Here is a 23,322-nt window from a genome sequence, read left to right on the forward strand (position 1 = left end):
AATGATCAAGGAAATTGTACTGCTAAAGATTTTTATTGTTTTTTAAAGAAATACAAATCTTGTAACACTGCCTGAAGTACCACTTGGCCACAGGCCTCTGAAAGACTGTTTCAGCTTCTCAAAGGTGAGTCACGTCTTAAAGGTGAAAAGTAACTGAAACTAGAAACATCAGTGGACGCGCCCAATCTCAAAAGTCTCATGCTCCTTCTTTTCCATTTAAATTAAATTAATTTAAAATAATTAAATTTAACAATAAATAAACACATAAATAAATAAAAACAAAACCAAAATAAAATAAATATTAACAAAATTTTTAAAATTATCTTTAAATAAATTAAAAATTAACATTTCCACCTGCTTAGTTATTTGTATGAATATATTCTGCTCTCTTGCACTGTGGATGTGGAAGTACACTTAAGGAGCCTTTCAGCATATTTGGAGTTAGTATTTTTTTTAACCGAACCGCAAGACTGATTAATTAACATTTACATTCTCATACCTTTTACTGGGTTGAGTAAGCTTTAACTGTAAACTGCATACCTAAACTGTCTGTTATGCTATCTTAAACCCACAGACAACTTACATCAGGTCCCTTGTTTCAAACTTTGTTTTCAACTTAACTGTATTTTCAAGTATCAACTGCACACTCCTCTAAAAAAACCAACTCAGTCAAAAAACAGGCTGGCAAGTAAACACTGAAAACAATGCAATTCCCTCTTATTTTTCCATTTCTAGCTGCCCAGCATGAGGAAGAATGTCAGGAGGCTGTTGCGTCACCTTCTTCCTCATCTTTATTGTAGATACGCTGCTGGTTCTCATGGCTGACGTTTCAACAACCTAAACCAGCTGAGAAAAAAATCAAAACGAATAGAATATTTAGTACCAAGTGTACTTGCTCTTCCACAAGCTATAAAGAAAAGACAGTACTGTGACGATACACTGTATCTGCATAGGTCTTCTTCTACCACAAAACCAGCAAGCAATGCATGGAAAACTACCTCTGTCACATTACTTGGTGTGCTCAGTCAGTTTTTTTCCTGACAATGGAATACGGTCCCAAAGCTGCAGCAACTGCTCTCCAACTTGTGGTTCCAGCTCCTAGAAATGATCAGGAAATCAGGGAAGTTACCTGCACTGCTACTACTGAGCACATAGAAACTATTTATTACTGAATTGTTAGATGACGTTGCTGGTTATTGCTTTCAACCCTTCTGGAAGAGCTCATCTCTTTTGCTATTGGGACAAACATTAGAACTCGCAGCAAAGCAAGCTATTCTTACTAGGGCTGAGCAAGAGGTAAAAACTTTCACAAGCCATCCTGGCCTACAGGCTGTTTGGGGTGTTTTCACTGACAGTGAATTGTCAGTTCTCACAAAGACAATTCCCAGTGAACACCCTACCACCATACACAAGAACAGATGCACCAGACACTTTGTACCTCCCACAGATCAGTCACTTGCTAACTAGAGATCATTATTTTCCACATCTTTTAAGTTGAATTCCATCAAGTGTGGTGAAGAATATGGAAACAGAGGTCACAGGAAATACAGTGGCCATCCTTTCCTTGTACTTCTCCTTTCCTCCAGTTTCTTACAGCTGGAGAGAGGATGTGAAGGAGAGAAAGTAAAACAAAAACTTTAGCTCTTGAATCCTTAAGGAGATGTTCAGGGAGGGGATGGGGAGAGGGCAGAAACTGCCACACAGAAATTTTGTACCAATTCTTTGGCTTTTTCTAGTTGCATTTTTAGAGCTGTAAAAAGTACAAGAACTGTCCTAAGCTTCACTCTGCCTTAAACCTCAGAATTCTCTTCAGGCTTTACAGAAAAAAATTAATAATTTTGAACAGTTATTTGGGTGTAACAGACTATCTAAGAGAACACATCTCAAGCAAATAGGGAACAAACCTCCAGAACTAAATTACAAACTAAAAATCAAACCAAACAACTTCTTCTTGGAAGCATCCACCTTTAAATAAATTTTTTAACACATAAGCAAGAAACTTTTGATTTTATCAAAAGTTTCCATTACTTCAGCAGTAATTCTGCATTAGCTGAAGGTACAATACACTAATGAACTGTGAATTCAGATCAGCAGATACACAAACAAGTGGAGATAAATGTCAAGGCTGAACAAGCTAATAAAAAATACACCAAATACATTCAACCAAATAAAGAAAACTTCAGAAGAGAGTAACATTACCTGGCCATCCCTACTTATCTGTACTTTCTTACTGTCATTCCATGGGTTGAGCAAATGGTGTGCAAACTGAAAAGGAATGCTTTCTTTTCGGATCCAGTCCACCTTAAATACACCTCCAAAACCAGCAGATCCCCAGTCTTGACTTTTCTCACACCCAATCGCTGAACCCATTCTAGCAAAACCCTGGGACAAAAATTGAAATATGAAAGAACAAACATAATGAGGCCATATCAGTCTATGGTGGAATGAGATAAATAACCAAACTTCCTATGAAACTTTCGAAGTAATTTCAAAGTGATTCACACATTCTCCACCACGAAGCTAGAGCTTCCAAAATGTTTACATCCAGAAAGTTAGAAGAATCACTTCTTTTTCCACTTCAAATATGCCTTGCAGGGTTTGACCATATTTGACCATAAGGAATGTCTCTCAATGACAAAATTATCACTAAAGGTTTTATGAGCTTTGTAACAGATTAAAAAGCTGTTGCATAACCACCTGAAGAAGAAGGAAGTTGAGATTAATATTCTACTATAGAACAGTCCATTAGATATTCATCTTGTTTGTTACTTTTAGGTAATTTTTGCAGAAATCCATTTGTTCCTTCTCATGCTCCCTCTATGTTAACTTTCACACAGAATTAGGAGATTGTAGCTGTTCTTCAAAGAAAGAAGTCAAAGTTGCTTTTATTTCCTGCTTTAGTGAAGCCGGATGAAATTCCAACACAACAAGTATTCAAAAAGAAAATGAATTAAATCCCCAACCTGAGACAGCATCTAACTTACTTAAGGATACCCTGATTTACCCACATACCAAACAAACTGAAAGTAAACACAACCCCCCACACAACATATCAATACACCATTCAGGTGTATTTATGCCATTTAGGACTTAGCAGTCCAAAAGATGCAGCTCAGTAAATTACCAGCACACACTGCTGTTGTAAGACAAGCAGTCCTAGATAGCTCAAGCCAGACTTAAATGAGAATTAATAAAAGGAACAGAGGAAAAAATAAACATAGAATAGAATAGAAAGAGATAGTTGGGACAAGAGAAGATTAATAGGGAAGTTAATCTCACATTCCCATGAGGGTGCGGTGCACTGTCAAAACTGGAAGGAAAGGGCAAGGTCAACCACCTACACTCCTGACTTGAGGGTGTCTTCTCTTCCCCACTTTCTTGTCTGAGAGGACCAGTGCAACGGCCCATTTTCAGTGTCAACTGACTTGCTGAAAATTACTTTCCAGTATCTGCATTTGCCAAACCATCATATATAATATGTCACAGCAGTGCTTCAGTGGTATTGCCAAGACAGCTGTGTTTTGGTTGGTTCATTAGATTTTAATTTCAGCTGACTTTTGTAACTAACTTATATGAAGAAGTAAATTGAAATTTCTTTACCTGGAACAACTGAATTTAGCTGAATCACAGCTAACCTGCAACTTTGCATTACCAGGTCAAGTTTTTACTTCAAATTGACCACAGATTTGACCAAAAAACTGTCGACAAATATCTCACTGAATATGAAGTCAAGACAGAGCTCTGCAAGAATCATGGCCAGCTTCCTAATTGGAAGTGAATAAAACCAGTTTTAATCAGAATTATAATAAAGAAATGTGCGAGTTTCTTGGCTTTAGAGAGCTGTGACTTGACAGTAAGTGCTTGCTCACTTACAATACACATTTTTTGCATGCAAACAGTAGCAATCCCCTACTTTGTTAGGATTTTTGTTTCTGGTGGTTGTTGTTTTAGAGGATTAATGTACGGTACAAATATTTTTCTTACTCATGATGTTTGGAGAAAATTCCATTGCAGCTTTGAAATACTCTTTCTTCAGCAAGCACAGACGTTTGCACATTGCTCTGCTTCTCAGAAAGTCAGAAGCCATAAGCAAAGCTGTCCACACCACACACAGTCATTTGCGGCATCCTCCTAAACCATCAACCACTGCTAACAGCTAGTTTAAGATTAAGACCCACCTGAAAGCATCCAGACCCTTGAACAGAAAATATTAAGTAAACCACACTGCTCTCCCAAAAGGCTCCATTCAGTTTCCGTTCATTACTTGGTGTAGTGGACCATATTCCCTTCTGTTGAGAAATATCAATGTTTTGCAAGTTGCTACTTTTCATTATAAAGTATCGAACTGGCATATTTTGTCTTGGTGAAGGAGATTTGCAACCCTGGAAGAAATAAATTAAATTATTAAGTACAATAAACCAGGCTTTATTTCTGAAGTTTCACACACAAGGACAGAAATCCCTTGACTGTGCTCCTCCCTTCCTCCTCCAGGTTCTAGAAGAAACATAAAATCTATCGGCTGGTCCTGTCCAAAATGGCTTTGAAATGTATTTCAAATCTATTTTACATTTTTAAAGCACTTTTCAAAATAATAATTAATCCATGAGGGGCAGAAAGCAAGTAAAGCAGAACAGGATTAAAAAGTCTAGTATTAATTATAATTGGTTTAAGTCTGACACACCTTGAGATGACACCAAAATTAATCATCCAAGATTGCAGCCTACAGCACTACTTGTATTTCTACATTCAGAAAACATGTTTTCTTCCTTTTACACTGTCTTAATTTAAAAGCTGAAAGATTCAAGAGGAATTACTAAATCCTCCAATAAGTCCATGTTTCCTCTCAATGATCTCTTTAGTGTTACTGCAGTCTACTATTCAAGTATATAGGGACAACTATGACAACAATCTCATTTAAAATGTGTGCTTTGTTAAAATAACCATCACAAAAACCCCAAGCAGTCATAGTAAGGCAGATAACACAGATTCAGTATCAATTATGCTATTACAGAAACAGAAAAAAGCAGAATCCAAAAACTTCAGAAGTGTTTGTATAATATACTTATTTAGTTGAAAAAAACTAATACACATTCATTAGAACAAGGGGGTTTTTTTAAATCTCATTTTTTCTAATTTGGAAAGCTTTACCTCAGCAGATGACAAATTATTTTTACTGTATTAAACTAGTGAAACAAGGATAATTAGTCCAGACTTTAAGTTCCAGAAGGAAGTATTACGCAGCTGTTATAAATTAAAAGTTAAGTTAGGTTCCTAATTTATCAGTAAAATACCTAATTGCAGAATGATATCAGCAAGGAATTCTATTACTTTTGAAGAGCAGGGTGATATGTTAGAGAACTCTACCTTTCCAGACACTGGAGAAGAAGGACTAGCACTGGGGCTGGAATAGCTACTGCTGTCTGCAGGCTTCACTGAGGACTGAGCTGATCTGTCATCTGAGGATCGTTTGGAGAGCAAAATGTCTTTTTCTTTGTACTTCTTTGGCTGGTGGAGTGCAGGAGATGTAGATTTCACTGAAACCCTAAAAAGACATACCTTGAGTTTCACAAGCAGTCACTGAACAATTTACATCAACCCGTCAGCCTGCTGCATGACCACATGTATTACAGAAACTACAAAATCTATTAAACCCTAACTAAAAAAGCCATACCGATCATGCATTGCTTTTTAATGCTACTGTTAAACCTCTTCTGCTACTTCTCAAACATCGCAATTCATGGACAATATTCCTGACTGCTCTCTCAAAAAAGCAGGCCCAGGTATGAAATACTTCTTTATGGGATTACAATGCAGCATATAACAGTATAACACCTTTGAACTGTATTTCCACCATTTCCACCTCCTTATTACTAGCAGAAATTTAAGTGATGCTTGTATACATAATTTGCAACCTACAGTGAGCAGAGACCTCAATATCTTACTTTTCAGCATTAGAGGAGTCAGACAATTCCGTTTCTGTTGAGCTTTTTCTGCTGTTGGTGGATTTCCATGTAGATGCCAAAGGAAGTTCTTCACAAGTCACAGGTCTTGGTCTCTGGCCAATTCCTGAAGGCTGCTGGAGACCTGCAGACTGTTCTTCAGCACTCAGAACAGCTGTAATTGCTCTTACAGTTGTTTCATCAACCTGAGACCACGGTTTAGAAGGAGCTCGCATACGACGCAGGAACAAACTGTGCCACTTCTGCCTGAGTTGCAACAGCATCCCAGCAGCCTGTAATGGGTTCAAATTCTGTTAAATACTGATGAAAATTAGATTAGACAGGTAAGAGGACCCTATCTTTTTCCTATCAGGCAGCACCTGGCATTCTAATATAAACAGGGCCCAAAATGAAAGGCAGGACTAAGGTCTTGGGGAAGGGGAATAATCCATATTTAAACTAAATGTTAATTTACTTTCTTTTCCTTGGGTGCAAAGTAATTTCTAAAACATTTCATTTAGCTCTGTACTAAACTTAGCTTTGTACTGTAAATCCACAGACTTTTTTTTCTTTTTATCTTTTGAGAAAACCCAATCCTTTCATGCTTTATGCCCTTCCTCTCAAATCAGTCTCCACTCATGCACTCTTTAGTCATACTGGAGGGAAAAGAGCTCTAAGTGATATTTTTCTTACACAGACATCTGCTCAAATGTGATTACTAAATTCAGAAGACTATAGTCTAATTCCCACGTTATCAGAAATGCTTCCATTAAAATAAATTTTAAAAAAATCACTCTTTTGGACATGTCTAGGAAAGACAGTATTATTATTAGAGCTGGTGAAATTGTGTTTCATGACCCATAAACTACTCCTCCCATAGCCACAGCTCCTCAATGACATAAAGACTTCAATTTCAAAGAGGTTTATATTTATCCTTCCAAAATCTGATGGCAACTTTCTTTCAGCAACTCCAGCTTCAAGTGCTCCTTTTTTGATCTGATTTTGGTTACTCTTGCTCAGAAAGAAGGACGCAATATGCCAATGTGACTGTTTTCTCAGCTCCTGCTCAGATTCTGGCGATCCCAGCTCCTGCTATAGCCTGATGGAGCACCATGCAGGCAGGACAGGAGGCCAGAAGCAGCAGAAGGACCCTTATGCAGCCACTGTCACCTGCAGTTTGCTGTCCCTTGCAGCCATTATCTTTTGTCTGGCAGTCTTTTCAGAATCTGCTGACTTGTGGAAAGGGACAAAACTGCCAAGCTCAGACATATAAAACATCATACAGCCCAGAAAGTTTTTGAAGGAGATCCAACATCATCTGCACTGCTGAGGCTTTCCTGCTCCCTCGTGTGATAGACAGGACACCCACACCAAGATGGAGGAAGAACGAGCACTCTGACTGTTGACTTAAATGACTAATTATTTTCTTTCCTTTTGCTCACAGGTAAAATAATTGAAAGGTATGGGTGATAGGTTATGAAACATTGCAACTTGGATGTTGAATACACAAGTTCAAGCGACAGACACCTCTGTGACAAAGGGGATTGAAGCCCTTTAATTCTTGATGAGCTCATGAAGTAAAGGTTAAATCACTGAGCATGTAGTTTGGGACCAAATGGACCATGACATTCTTAGAGAAAATTCTTGGCTACTCAAATGTTACAAAAACCTTTTCATATCTTTTTACAATTCTTCTACATGAAGCAAACCTAGGACTGATTTCTTACTTACCTCAGGGTCCAGTTTGAGATGGAGCCATTCATCCAGCTTCAGTAGTGCCAGATTAGCAGTTGTTTTGTCCTCCATTTCACTGTCACTACTATCATTAGATACCCCTCCTCCTGAATTAAAGATAAAAGTATTATTATTAGTATTAGACAAAAGTATTATTATTAGTATTATTTCTACTTATATACAAAGAAACTAACACTACTGTATTAACAGCAATAATATTTTCCCTTCTAAAATTGACTTTAAAATGTAAACATTTGTAAAACTACCTCTTCTTTTCTGCAAACACACTGAAAAGTCTTTACTCCAGATAGCAGCAATCAAGTAGCCAGACCTGCTGTAGGTCCTACTATGTAAAAACCTGTACTGATATGATCAGACTCAACTCATGTACCCTCACCAGTATTCACAAGCCACTACCCAACTTTCGCCTAAAGCTGTTTGCAAAAGCACACGTGGCTCTATTTCCTAGTAAAACAGCAGATTTAAAGACTTAGTAAGGAAAAAATATACATATAATACATATGGCTATTGATTAGGAATCCTTATTTTTCTGAAGTGCAATTCAATCAGCATGAACACTACTCTAAGGTTAACAGTTTAAAAGCAAGACAGGAAAGCTTCAGAAATAAGCTGGACTTTTAGTTTGATTCCAACTATGAGAACTAGCAGCAGTTATTTTTGCTTCCAATTCAACAGGACTCAAATAAGAAAAAAAAAGAAAATTTCTATATATTCTCTATTACTTACAGTTTATGGTACAGTTAATTGACATAAAAAATTATCAGTGGAACATATCTTGAAAATGCATGTGTCAGCTAGAAGTAACATGACTTGTTTACCACATCGATTATTTCTAAATTATTCAGTTTGAATAATCTGGTTCAATGTATCAAATAAAGTAGTCTGTAGAAAAAGAACATACATACTACACATCTCAGTATCATTATTATCATTAGACATTGTGGCTGCATTCTTTCCTTAGAAACTATACTGTAGTTTCTGAGACTCCCAGAACTGTGTAATTTATGGACCTGAAAATGTAAGGAATCCCAAAACTGAAAGATTTATTACAGAACCTACAAACTATTCCTGAATAGCTACAGGAATTATAACACTGTTGTTTTCAGAATCAGCCATTATGTATTAAATATTACTGAAAAATAAGTTTTCCATGTCACACACTAATGTATACCAGTGGAAACATTCCAAATCCAGACTCCAGTGTACCTCGAAAGGATGAAGATGCCTGCAAGGCATTACTTGGCAGCCTGGCTGGTCCACAGAAGAGGGACACGGTGACAGGTGTCACAACAGAGCAGCACCTGATGTTTGCTGTCTTGTGAGCTCTTGTCATTTCATCATATATAAGCCAGTCTGTAGGGAGGGCCTGGATGGCTGCAGCTTGTCCATTTGCTGGGGCAATCTGTGCAAGAGCAGGTAAGACTAGGCTATTACACTGTTTACTGTAATTAATGTAAATTTTAACATATTTCTCGTTTTATCCAGAGACACTGTGGATGCCTCAACCTGACAGTGTTCAAGGCCAGACTGGGTGAGGCTCTGAGCAACCTGGAAGAGTGAAAGGTGTCCCTGCCTGTGGCAGGGGCTAGAATGAGATAAGCTTTAAGGTCCCTTCCAACCCAAACCATTCCACGATTCTATCTTTTGAGAAATAAATGCACGTATAATTATATACATATAAAAATATACATGCAAAAAAAAGTGTGAGAGAATTCAACCAGATTCACAAATTATCTTACCATGATAAAATATTTTGCTTTAAAAACAAATGTTAAAAAAAAAGTTTCAGAGAAGAACTTCTTGCTTTTAAGAGTAGAGATAATTCTATTTTTAAAACAATCTTATAACTGGGGTGGTTTTTTTGCCATTTTGCCTTGTTCCATCTAGAGAAAGGACTACTTGAAACAATGGAAAAATGAATCAGCTCCAATTCTATCAGCTGGGTAGAACAGTATTTTCTAAAGCTGTAGTGTTAAATGCCCATACTGCTTTTAAAGTACTGACAACTAGAAAAAGACATTTCTAAAACATGTGATAGATTTTAGTGCTCTTTTTCTTGAACTATGAATTTAAAGTGATTTTACCTTTTTATACTGAGACTGACCAAGAACAGAGGTAGGATGAAATCGCACTTTCTTCTCCTTTGGTTCAGTCAACACCAGGCTTTCTCTGTCTACATGCACAAGATTGGGATACATCCCAGCCACTAAGGCAGCTTTAATTACAGCCCAGTTCTCAGAGTTAGTATTAACATCTCTAATATCAGCTCCTCCTCTGGCTCTCACAAAACCTGACAAAAAAACAAGACAAAACAGCGCCATGTTAGCTTGTGTTTGGTTGTCAAAAGGAGTTACAAACTAAAGGTGAAATAAACAATTATTTATTGCATTTTTCAACCTGTTGTACTGCCAACCTTAACATCACCAGGAAGAAACCACTACACTGAAATCCTTCCTGATAAGAGGTTTCATACTAACACAGAATATCACTATTTTCTACAACAGAAAGACACTTCCTATGGGAATAATTTATTAAAACATGAAATGCGGTGACAAGTGGAAATGAGGGTTTTTCAGTTATATCAGCCATACTTCCTCATCTACACCATACCCTGCATGAATGTGTACATAAAGTTGCATTTCAAATTAAGTAAGGAAAATTACACCAGTGAACATGATTTTTGTTACAATTTCTATATGCTTGACTTTAAAACAACATTTAAACATTAAACATTTAATTAAAAATTTTCCAAGTTCTTTACCTGAGGCTCTAAGCTGGCCAAGCAACTGTGTTCTCATTCCTACAATGATTTCCATTGTGGCTTGGGATAGGAAGTTCTTTTCACAGAAGGCTCTCTCCCAGCCATCACTGCGTGCCTTCTGCCATGCCTGAAAATGTTTTTACATTCGCCTATTAACTTGATAGGCTAAAACTAAAAACTGCGTTTTTATAAAAGATTACATTTATGTCAATAAAATGAATGCAAAACCCCCTCTAAAAATAAATGTATCAAACCAGATCCTTTTTTCTGTTCAAGAATTAGGTTCTCCTTACATGTTCATTACAATGATGATTATGTCAAGTTAAAACAATAAATAAAGACCATTACATTAATATCATGATTTGAAGTTCAGTGTAGTAGGATGTAAAGAGGCACATTGTTGCAACATTCAGAATTTTCTAAGGTTTGAAAATATCAACCAAACATACTACAAAAAGTGTTCCCTCACAAATATATGAGTCCAATACACAGCAAAGGCACTAGGCAAAAATAAAGTCTTCTCCAAGGACTTAATCACTGTCCACCACTCTACATCCAAGTAGAGTGCTACATTATTTGCCTTGATTGGGTGATCTACTGTGATTAGCCCTCTCTGAAATGAAGTATTACCTGGAAAGCCCTGAGCAGGGCCATGTGGTCACTGAACGTCCCGGCAGCAAAACGCTTCCTGCACAGCATGGCCGCACGCTTCTGGGAGGCCAGCGTGGGCAGCACAAAAGGGTCTTGGCAGGCAAGAGCACAGGCAATGGTCAGAACAGGATCCAGGCACTTCAGAACTACAGCATACAACACCATTTTACCAAGGTGTGGCTCTACAGGTAATTCAGTGAGGTGATAACCAAGCTCAGTAAGATCTTCCCAAGGGTCCATGGCATCTATGGTCTGTTTATAAACAAACAAACAGAGAGGGGGCGGGGTACAGTGGACAAAATCAATTTACAATGAAAGCAGAGAAGATGTGAATGGACATTAACTAGTCTTGTTTCCAAACACTAATAAAGCAAGTCAAACTATTAACAGAGACGAGACTTTGAAGCATTCTCTTTCCTTGACATGGAAAAACACATCCCCACACACAAAATGAAAACAAACAATCAACAAAAATTCAGAACATCCTTAAGTAATTAAAAACAGCTTCAGTACAAACTGAAGTCAGCAAGATAGACTGCTACACCACAAATTTGGAATCAAACACAATTACCATCTAAATCTATTCCTTTTCTGACCTTAAGCATATGCACAGCATTTCTCACAGTTACAGCAGGCGGAGGATCAGGAGCTTTCATGAGAAAGTCTACAATTGGACAATTAATTGGAGCCAGAAGTTTTGTATACAAACAAATCTCCTGCAAGTTAAAAGGCAGAACAAAAATGATCACCAAGATTTGGAAACAATCCCCAAACACATGATTTGTTGCAATTAATAGTATGGTTTGATGACATTAGATTTTTTAAAGTTATAATTTCTAACTGAACATGCACCTGAAGCGGCATTCTGAGAAGTTCTGGAGACTGAAATTCCAACATATTCTGAAATCGCAGCCTGCTGAAGAGACGAAAACAGACTCCAGGCTGACAGCGCCCAGCCCTTGAAAATAAAATATGGGAAATTGTGAAAATTAGGTTTCTTTCTAAAAATAAAACCAAAAGCCAACAAACAGACACAGAAACTCAGAATGGAAAAGCAGAAGCACTTCTATGAAGAAAGTGTTATAAGTCACATGCAAAGTGAGAGTCTTCCAATCATGGATTATTTTTGAGAGTGTGGCAATTTTTTACTGAAATTTTTACCCAACACTGAGAAATCTGGAGGAAGAAAAACAAGATTTATCTAATGTAAAGTGCTGTGGGTTTTTTGCTAATGTAAAACCAGTCCAAATCTCAATCATGCTTTGTTGTAAGGAAATCAGTTGCAAACTTCATTTCCTCTCCTCACATCCCCTAAACAGAGATGACCTTTGAAGTAAAAGGTAGAAAAAAGGTTAAATAACTTGCGAGTGAATGAGAGACAGCAAATTCTCTCATTCATATACATGCATGTGTATACGTGCAGCTTAATGCCAATGTGATTGATAAAACAGGCACTTGCTGCTACATAAGCTTCTGAGCCCTCACCCACAGTGTTGGGAAGAATATAATCATGGCCTAGATATGTCATAGATAGCGTGGAGAAAGTGATATAGGCAGTCAGTCCTCTGTCCACAGACAAGATGTGAAAACACCCTAATGGACACTGTGACTGGTGGTGCTACATGGGAGAAAGAGGAAGGAGAACAACATAATAAGGGAAAACAACCTACACCTTCAGGAAATGCCTGAACATCAATTTCCTACAACTTGGGAAATTATTCCAAGGAAATACATACTGACCAGTACTCACCTGCAGAGAACAAGTGTTGGCCATTATCCAACACAACACTGGACTAGGCTAGAAACAGTTACTATGTTGTATGCTATATTCTAAACATAAAGGACTGTGGATATCTGCAAAATGGAAACCAGAATGAGGCATTTATTACCTGCCCTTTCTCTGGATAGCACTGGCTTTTGAAATCCACCCCATTTTTAGCATTGTAACACGGCTCAATGCATCAAAAGACTTCTAGAAAAACAAAGAAAGGAATATAAACTGAAAACTCAACGGGGTACATGAAATAAAAGTTACTAGTTATTTAGATTACCAACAGAAGTTTTCTAAAAAGTATGAAACAGTAATATATACACAGCAACTTCTGGCACAAAGGCATCTTCTCAGTTTCAAGTGAATTTATGATGGTATCTCCCTTGCAGTACCTTAGTGCTACACAGTTTTTGAAATACACATTTTCTAGTCAACAGGTAACTGCAAGTCAGTAAAAAGTATGTCAGATCTGTGTTCTGAGATACAATAAAGCAAGTAAAAATACATTATTATACCGAATAAAGTTTTCCTTTTTATCTCACTTGAAAATTACCTGCTTATTTTCTTAGACTGATGTAAAATTACAAAAGTAAGTTTGTTTTATAAGAACTTCAAAAATTTGGAATGTATGTCGCCTATGAAATCCAATTTCATTTTCAAAGCCATACACTAGGTCTTAAATTGCCTCATTATGTGATCTCACTTTTCTTGAAAAAGTAATTAGGAATGGGCACTGAACACACCAAAAACCTGCTTAAAAACTTAATGGATTATTTTTGGACTTGATACAATAGCAGGACAAAAAGAACTCTCAGCGGTCTCTCAGTCTCAGGAAGGTGGTGGTCTAAACTGAGGACTTGTTTTAAAAATCCAGCAGAAATACTAAATTGCAAAAGAGAAAGATACATTAATACATCAACCTATATCAGTTTTTACAAGGTTTTTAGACAGCTAGCTATTTACAGGATTTGTCTTAAAACAAATGGATGTCAAAACTTTTCAGTGAGGACTGTTGCCTGACAGGCATTAGCTCTTACCTAGTAAAAGCTTTTTTTCACTTTACTGTAAAGTAAAAAAAAAGTTCTCCAAAATTTATGCACTGTGTGTTTTAGAATCTCACTCTGAAAATTTAAGGCTCATACCTCTTTCACCTTGCCTGAGTCAATGACAAACACAACATCATTGACTGTTATGCTGGTTTCTGCAATATTAGTAGAAAGAATCTGCAAAGAAAAAAAACCAAAACCACCAAAACTATAATAAGTGTAAAAGCAACAGCAAAATAGATCATTGTAGCATCTGACAAAGTCCTGTAATACTTGCAATTTTGCGGATGCCAGAAGGTGGAGCTTCAAGCACTTTCTTCTGATCCAAAGTCTGCACACTTGAATGAAGCATGAAAACTTGGTATCTAATGCAACACAAAAGAACATTGTAAGGATCCTTAACAAAAGCAATGAAAAGCCACAGTGACTAAAGGTTTTACCTGTGAGCATTATCAGCAAATCTCTTGTCATCAAAAAGAATGCGGTCCCTCAGGCTCACTATCTCATCATACCCAGGAAGAAATATTAAAATTGCTCCTAAAAAAGGAAGTGGGTTTGCACAGTTAAATAGAAAATTCAAATAGATGTTGATGGCATGTAGACTAGCACTCAGAAGGTTTTAATTTTTGGGGATTGCTGATAAAAGAACAAGATTAATCAGAAGCTGAATCCACAACTAGTTAGGTATTTACCTACCCGCATCACAACTATGACAGATGCTGTGAAGTAAGTGCATTATCAGATCCAGATCCACTTTTTCATCATCAAAACTGTGATGATAAGCTGTCAGTAATTCTCTGTCCTCTGCACTAAGGTCACTACCACTTTTTTGGACCAGGGAACTTTCATCAAGATTTCCAAATCCAAATGAAGCACTGTAATAGAAAAATACACCAGAGTCAAGGCTGTCCCTTCGGGTTTGAATTCAGCAATCAACTCAAACTTAGATCAAGACCAACATGACTACTGGTTTTGAATTCTAATTTTTAAGTGTAGCAGAAGAGAATCACCATAGTATTACTGCCCACAGATTTAAATGTCAACCCAAGAAAGGATGCCACTTCATTTATTTGTGTTAACTTTCCTTTTCTTAAACTTCATTGAAACACAACCATAAGCTAATGGAAGTATAAAGATACTTCTCGTTTACCTGTTCAAGGAAAAATATTTAAGAGATATGTATTCTCCCAAAATTTCCCACTAGCAGAAACTACACTAAGAGAAATTATAATAAATATAATCTTTACAAAACACTACCTCAACTATGATAACTGTAAGTTAATGAAAAAAATCATTCTTGAACGGCCTGGTGTACACATTACTTCTGTAAAGTTTCTTTAATGTCTATTGTGTACAAAAATACACAGATAAAAACACATGACAGATTTCTTTCCAAAGTAAGCACGTGAAAATAAAATGGTACATAGTACAGAATTAGCAAGTTGTGCAAATATAAACAATATGATACTGAGTACAAACTTTTTTGTTGCTTCTGAAATATTCCTATTCTTAAAAAACAATGGTATTCCTATTCAGTCCAGATTTTACAGCATGAAAAGCTAAAACCTGTTCTGATTAAAAGAACACAAGCCTCAAATTTCCCTTCACTATGCGATGCAACTCCACCCGCAAAACAGTTACAGCTTACCTGTAGGATTCCAACAGATCCACAACCTCTGTCTGTCCAAAGCGCCTAGCCCAGTCCACAGCCATCCTGAAAGAGTTGCACAAGTATTTTTATTCGATTTTTCACTTCAAAAGATGAATATGAGTAGTACATCAGACGAGGCAATTGATACCAGACTTTTGTACTCATTTCCCTATTGTTATCAGTACTGCTATTGCTGGATCTGCAGCTTTCCACTTGAAAGTGCTTGAATAGGTGTTAACAGCTACCTGACTTGTAGGTAACTACGGTTCTTTACCGCAAAAGAACGTCAGTTTTACACAGGAGTACCTGCAAACATGCACAAGGAAAGGAGGAGGAAGAATATGCCATTCCCTTAAAAAGCCCATAAAAACGTGCAGAGATCAGGCCTGCCTGTTTGCAGTAGCCTTTAAGTCATCTCAAAAAGTCACACCCCGGTGTTTTGCATTAAAACGCGGGAAAACATCTGGCTATTTCATGTCTTTCAGAAGCTGTCCTTCTCACAATGCAGTTCACCGTTTTACCTTTAAACTGCATTCCTTCCCAACTTTTTCAAATGTTAGCACCAAATATCAGACCCCTGGAATTCTAATTCTTATCATGCCATACTACAATTATTTACTGTACTTCCCTATTTAAATGAAGACATACTTCATGACCACAAAACTTGAGTTTTACAGATTCACAAATACTTTTATATGCTACAACAGACTTAGAAACATCACAGAAAGATCTTCTGATATAGGTAACTCCATGAAAATAAGAATTGCCAAACATTTTGGTCCAATTCAGTAGATTACAGTTGTTCTGCTAACCAGTGTCTTCAATACACCTACTGAAACAAAGTTTATAGCCCATAATCAAGATCGTGTAATTAAGAATACAATTTAGAATTTACAGAAAACAATGTCATTAACAGGAGTTAGAAAATTCTTTAACATCTAAATTAATTTGTTAACTTATCACTCTGCCCTAGGAACTATAGCTTTTACAGCCTAAACAGTTTCTTTCTCTCTCCTATATTGACAAATAATTCTATCTTTTGGTTTCTCTGTTTGTTTTTACCAGCCATTAGATGATTTGCAGTGGATACTTGCTCCCATACTGATCAACTGTTCTACTTGACTCAAAAAGCCTCTCCCTGAAGAAATCATCAGAGCAGTCGCACCAGTTTCACTGTGCCTATAATCAACTGAGAAGTAAAAAAATAAAAATCAGCAAACCCAACAGAAATGTTATTTCTTCATCTAAATATAGTACAAATATTGCGTTCAAATTCCAGCCCAAAGAGAATTTGTTTCCTCACTTTATCTCTGCAGTCAGTTCATATGAATTCCACACTGTCTTAGAAACACACTTCTGCCAATACTTCAAAACAACAACTAACTAAACAATTCATTAATTCTGCAAGCCCTAACCATTTTTTCAGGAGGTATCAGAATGCAAAGGTAACAATATTTGAAACTGGAGATAAAAGTAGCCATAAAAATCTAAGTAAATTTGAGGTTACTTTTTTTCTTATGTAATAACACAATAAACTTACCACTGACATTTTCAGTTAAAATAAGATTTAACACCTGAGCAAATGAATCAATATCTTTATGCAACCAGATGTCAGAAAGACAGGAATCCATTTCTTTTACTATCCACGGTTCAAGGCAATTCACATCTTTTTCAGTCTGAAGATAAAAACAATATTGAATGATTAATGTCTTCCAAGAGTCGTCTTTATTCTCACACATTACTCACAAAGAATTTGAATGGTTCTTTTTCCCAGCAGCAACCAGAAATCCAACACTCAGGTATCAGTTAATGCACTGATTTTGCCATATGCAAGTACTAACACAACGGCAGTCAAGCCATTTGACTGAGGAAAAGCTGCGTACAAGCACCGTAACTAGAGCAGTTAATTGTAATAAAGTAATCTGTAAAATACAGTAATATCCTGAAAGATGTCGCAGACATTTTTTCACAGAAATCCTTTCTTTGGGGTTGTGTATCTTCTGAGAAGCAAAGCGCCCCAGAAGAAGAATGTAAACAATTGTTATCAGCTGCTGTGAATTGCAATAGGATGCACCTGTGATTGGTTCATGTTCCCATGTTTATAATTAAGGGCCAATCACAGGAGCAAGCTGGGGACAGAGACCCTGGACACAACTTTGTTAGAGATTCTTTCCTTTCTATTCTTAGCTTAGCAGCTCTGCAACTTCTCTTCTTATTCTATTTGGTATAGTTATAATGTATTATATATCATATATCAATAAATCCAGCCTTCTGATCAAGAAACAAGATTCTCGTCCTTCTCTCACCACCCTCAGCGACCCACTCAGGTCGCTGTAATAGAAAGACTCTACAGAACTATCTTTAGAAAACAGATTTTAAATGGCTAGTAATACAACACAAATATAAACATCTCTTCCAACAAAAGAAAAAACTTACCAGTTGATTGAAGACAGTGTCACCACCCTCATCCAACCATTTGTACTCCTCATTTGCCCTTGGAACTGATTTTTGTCTCCGAGATGTCAGTTTGTTCGTGCTTTCTTGAGCTGAACACCACTCAGCAAGAGTGCTCTTCTGTTTCTCTTCTAGAATGCAAAGTATTCACCAAGAAAATTTTAGAGTCATCTTTATTATCCATTGTTTTCTACTAAAAAAGATAGTTACAGGAGGTCAAAGTTTTACCTATTCAACCTCTTTTATTTAATCTAGAATGCTACTAATAGTCCAAGATAAATGACATGTTTAAGGGTATCTAAAGTGCACCACTGAAAACAAGGGCTATAAGAACAAGGCAAAACCTACCATTTTGGGATTTAACTTCCCAAGCCTGTATTAGTCCAAACTACTGCATTCAACAATCTTCCTTAAGTAATCACCTTTCACACAAACTCAGCCCAGATCTTTTTCCAGAAATGGAATGCTGAAGAAAAGTGATACAGTCCCTGCATGTAACAACTTATTTTTGCACGCAAGAAACAGTAGAAAACACCAGTGTCTTAATCAAACTTTTCTGTTCCCAGTGATCAGAGCTGAGCATTGTAATAAATATCCAGTTAGGATTGTATGTTATATATATAGCTTTGAGGTTTGCGTTTTTTAAAAACTTTTTTTTAAATAATCACTGGGATCATTACTTTCAGTTGCCAGGAAAACTTCTGAAGCAGTATCTACTTAATCAACTGAAAACCAATTATGTTCAGCTCAAGAGTGTTAACACTTAAAAAATATATCCATGCCAGAAGAAAGCAGTGAAAAATGTTACTAAAATGAATGACTTGTACATTTCGTGCAAATGTACAAAATCCTGCTTGCTTTAATAGATGCACTTTAATTTACACCCAAAGGTACAGGGCATCCCATGCTTCTTTAGTATTCATGTGGGCAAAGCCCCCAGTTACATTAACTCTACGCCATTTTTTTCTTTAATTGCATAAACTATTTCAACAATGTAAATACTGAGAGCTTAAAGATACTTGCTGCCATCTTATCACACCTCATTTAATCTCCTGACTTTGGAATTTTAACAGAAAATAATCCTGTCAATTGTTTGTTCAATCAATCAATGATTCTCATTGCTAACCCTTGCAATTAAGCAGTCCACCAACCTTGCTGCTTCTCTTTTTTGTACTTCACCATCTCTTTGTTTGTATACCCAGTGCTTCGTAAAATGTCCTCCAGAAACATCTCTTTAACTTCAAAAGGTCTCCCTTGGACTAAAAGTATAAAAAATCCATTAAAGATTATATATTCACTAGCTTCACTTACAGCATATATTTATTTTTAAATTATCTTCATTGCAGTTTTTTTTCCTCAAAATTATACAAAACAAAACATTTCCAATGTAAAATGCCATCTTGTTTCTCATCAAGCTCTTCAATTTTATCAAGTGTTATAGCAAGAGATGTTGATAAGATGATTATAACATTGACAGTTATTACCCATAAATTTTTTTTTAAATGAGAAAAAGAAAACAGCCATTTTTGTTTAGGGTTACAAACAAGAACTTGCCATGTAAGCCTGCCACCTGGATTAAAAATGTAATTAATTAATAAGCAATTAATACAGTTTTTGCAAGGTTCCACGTGGAGATAGTACATCTTTGTATTGAACTACTTTCTTTTCATGAGAAGTACGTGAGAAGATAGACTTATCTCCACGTCCTCAACTAATTCAGCAAAGCTGAGCTTTGTTTACGGAGTACTTCTTGACAGATGAGACATCCCAGTGGCCTTTACCTTCTAATAATTTATCCTGATTTCTTTTTCAACATGACTATTTTCTAGACCTTATCTGTTGACATTAAAGGATGCTTTTTGCCTGAAGAATTAAAATCTCTACATTTTGATTTCTTGTCCCTTAAACTGACTTTAGGTCACTTAGGATTTTCCTTCAGAAAGAACAATCCACAATTCACATACTTTTCGAAGTTGTCACAGAGGAAGTATTCCAACAATGATAACAAACTCTGTGTACTACAGCAATCCACGACTACAAAATGTTGGTTTCTGTGGTCAGAATTTTGTCATCCATATTGCTGAAGAAGAATCAAACCTTTTTCACTATATTAACAGAAACAGCCGCTTCTTTTAATTCTCAAATTCTCAAAAAAAAAAAAAAACCCCAAAAAAAACCCCAAAAAAACCCCCAAAACCAAACCAAAACAAAACAAAAAAAATCCCTATTTTCAATTGCTCTTGATAAGCACTGTGATAAACTGGAGAGATTGTCATCAGAATTTCCAACACAAATATACCAATCTGAAAGAACAGGAAGCTGCAAAAAGAGTAAACTGGAAAGCCACACAACAATCGCAACTGAGGCAAAAATATTCAGAGAACATGAAATCACATGTCATTTCCAGATTCCCGTCTCCAATAAGGTCCAAGACTTATTTTACTAGGCAGAAATTCAAAATTTGGAACTAGAAATAAACACTTCTACCTGCAAAAAAAGGGGAAAAGAGATTTCCTTCTCACAAGCATTTGCTAAAATAAACCAGTAAGCAATCCCACCTGTTTCCTAAAACTGCTGAGATTTTTTTAAAAAAAGGCTGACATGCAGAGTCTACCTGACTGTCAAATAAAGCATTTATCTTAAAAACTACTTTTCAAAACACATTAAACTTGGACATTATTATTGAAAAATTAAGAGGACTGTAAGGTGCCAGATGAGGTCGTCCATGCAGAAAACCTGCAAGCAAGGAGGGTGGTGAAAAAACCCCCAAATCCACAAAAATCCCCCATCTCCCATGCATTTGTATTTTGCCTCTACTAAAGATCTGTCAAATGAAATTAAAACAGCAATAATGGTAACTTTTCTTTGCATTTGAATGTAATCTAACTGCAGGTAACTGAGTCAACACAAACTAAGAGAAACTAGATGCCTTTTCCGAATATTTACCTAGATGAATGGCTACTAATTTGCTTAAAATCAAAGAATCACGTGATTCTAACATGAAACCCAAGCTGCTTATGCCTGTATTTTTAAAATGAACAGGTACAGTTACCTGTGTTTTATCCAGTAACCAATAACAACTCTCATGAAGAATAAGAATCTACTGGAGTGTATTAATATACGTCACACTCATGTAGCTCCTAAGTCCTGTATCAGCATGAAGACAACACTTCAATAACCTTTTCCTACTTCTTTATTAACAGTGGAAGGGGGCAGGACACACCTGCATTTACAGAACTCCCAGTGACTAAAACACTTCATTCTGAATTAGGAAAATAGTTAAGAAACAAGAAACCTGACTACACAAAGAACAAGGATTCCTGTAACTCTCAATGTATTCATCATGCGCCTTTACTCAAAATAGTTTGCTACAGTTTAGTAAGATCTGTGAGTCTCAGGGCACGTATAGTCAGATTTAAGAGTCAAGATAAATACTCACTATGTATTACTGGGCAGCTTCCAAAATACCTAATAAAGAGATTTGCATCTAAAGCAGCACTAGAAATAATTAGTTTTAAATTATTCTGGTTTTGCAGCACGTCTCTCAGTTTTATTAGCAGGAAGTCACTAAACCTATCCCTCTCATGTACTTCATCCTGTAACAAAAGAAAAAAGGAGAGATAAAAAAACCTCACAGATTCAAGATCACGACTTCTGACAAAAACGAACTTTAAAAAAAAAAATTGATTGCACATTACAAAGGCTTCAAATGTGTACTTCTAGTTTAAGTAATAGGGTTTTTTAAAAAAGGGGGGTTTTTTATGCTTTCCATCAGCAAAAAAAAAAAACTTCAAACAGTTTTTATCAGAGCTGAGTGCACTGTAATGCTGAAGCTCTATACACCTTAATTTCAGAGGCCAAAGTGAATATCTGAAACACCTCTAATTTTGTATTTGAAGCCAAATTTCAAGAAAATGCCACAAACCACAAATCCTACAAATCTTACTTTAATAAATTCTCACTTCACCACTGACGAGCATTTAAAGAAATGTGACACCACATAATCAGAAAAACACAGAGATTGCTTAGACAAGTCATACACAAAGCCTATAAATTAAGGCATATAACTGAATAACCACCTCTGTCATTCCTCTGTTTTGTTTTGTATTATGAAGGAATGAAACAATGGCTCAAATACAAGGTTTATAGGCTGACATCAAGAATGTACAGATCATTCTCATGCTTTTTTTATGCTTTGATAAACAGGTAGGCACCTAAACTTACCATGTTTTCTTTTAATCTTCGGTACTTAAGTCTTGCCATAAGCATTCTAGTTCCTCTTACTTATTAAATTCCACAATAGGAATACTAACATAATCATAAATGAACACACCTGAGTAATTTGCTAGCAACTGGCCTCCACACTGTATTATTATATATGGGCAAACAAACGGACTGAAAACCTGGTATTGCTAAAACAAATACATGACAACAGAAATTCTGACATGATCATATTGAGCCACATCAATCTAAACCTCCCTAAAGATTTTCTGAGGAACAGGGGAAGTTCAGAAAAATTTACACTTCTGTCCTCCTCAACTCCTCCCAGTTCCACAACTAATCATTGGCATGAAAATAAAATATTTTTACAGGAAAAAACAAAAATGCACAGAAAAACACCAAAATCCACAAAATATGCATACTACTCTAAGGACTCAGGAAGTCTTTAAAGTTGATTCAGATTCTACCAGACAAAAAGACCTAAAGCCCTCCGTAAATTTAAATTTAAAAAAATGAGGACTTCATTTTCTAAAGCAATACATATTGCTCCACCCCACGTGAAAGACCACAGGATGCTCACCACAATAACATGGGTCACGGTGGAGAGGGTGCTGTCTCCTGCCATCAGTGTGCGAAGGAGCATGTCATTAGTGCAGAATGTTACCAGTGTCTTTGGAGAAACCCTATGGAACACATCACAGAGACAACTCAGGGGATTTGCACCATTTAAAGGTAGTTAGCTTTCCATAGATCAAAAACTAAAGCAGCTGCTGACAGGAAGAGGAATTACAGTTCTCTCCCCAAAAGACTCACGCACACCATTTGTTTTGAAACTATGCCTTTTCCCAGACATTTCCTAACAATTTGTAGTGCTTGTGCCCCAAAACTATGGACAACAGATTAATTGAAAAAATAAGATTCAAATTTTAATAAATAAGGAAGTAAAAGAGAACTATGAAGAAACTCTGCATGTCATTCAATTTACTAGAAAATTCCATGTGGAAAACCAAGCTGCAATTCCTCAGCATATGCCTGGATACAGCCTTTGCATTTGACTACACGTGGTGGGATGA

General features: G+C 36.4%; 1 protein-coding gene across 1 annotated transcript in view; it reads right to left on the reverse strand.

Annotated features, from left to right (window-relative positions):
• Positions 1–360: 360 nt before the first annotated feature.
• The window catches only part of YTHDC2 (YTH N6-methyladenosine RNA binding protein C2), a 29,102-nt gene continuing 6,140 nt past the window's right edge, over positions 361–23,322 (reverse strand). The window contains exons 6-30 of the mRNA XM_054285108.1: positions 22,830–22,932; positions 21,468–21,624; positions 19,180–19,287; positions 18,011–18,159; positions 17,115–17,250; positions 16,637–16,763; positions 15,572–15,637; positions 14,620–14,798; positions 14,364–14,460; positions 14,201–14,288; positions 14,020–14,100; positions 12,996–13,078; positions 11,959–12,064; positions 11,703–11,822; positions 11,086–11,358; positions 10,456–10,582; positions 9,779–9,984; positions 8,901–9,096; positions 7,671–7,780; positions 5,943–6,232; positions 5,365–5,542; positions 4,179–4,382; positions 2,200–2,382; positions 999–1,098; positions 361–837 (exon numbers count right to left, since the gene is read on the reverse strand). Coding sequence (XP_054141083.1) covers positions 1,009–1,098; positions 2,200–2,382; positions 4,179–4,382; positions 5,365–5,542; positions 5,943–6,232; positions 7,671–7,780; positions 8,901–9,096; positions 9,779–9,984; positions 10,456–10,582; positions 11,086–11,358; positions 11,703–11,822; positions 11,959–12,064; positions 12,996–13,078; positions 14,020–14,100; positions 14,201–14,288; positions 14,364–14,460; positions 14,620–14,798; positions 15,572–15,637; positions 16,637–16,763; positions 17,115–17,250; positions 18,011–18,159; positions 19,180–19,287; positions 21,468–21,624; positions 22,830–22,932 — 3,457 coding nt within the window. The 3' untranslated portion in view covers positions 361–837; positions 999–1,008. The remainder of the gene's footprint in view (positions 838–998; positions 1,099–2,199; positions 2,383–4,178; positions 4,383–5,364; positions 5,543–5,942; positions 6,233–7,670; positions 7,781–8,900; positions 9,097–9,778; positions 9,985–10,455; positions 10,583–11,085; positions 11,359–11,702; positions 11,823–11,958; positions 12,065–12,995; positions 13,079–14,019; positions 14,101–14,200; positions 14,289–14,363; positions 14,461–14,619; positions 14,799–15,571; positions 15,638–16,636; positions 16,764–17,114; positions 17,251–18,010; positions 18,160–19,179; positions 19,288–21,467; positions 21,625–22,829; positions 22,933–23,322) is intronic.

This window comes from Melozone crissalis, unplaced genomic scaffold, assembly GCF_028551555.1.
Source record: "Melozone crissalis strain CALT ecotype California unplaced genomic scaffold, PUWL_Pcris_2 ptg000005l_1, whole genome shotgun sequence".
Classification (NCBI taxonomy): Eukaryota; Metazoa; Chordata; class Aves; order Passeriformes; family Passerellidae; genus Melozone; species Melozone crissalis.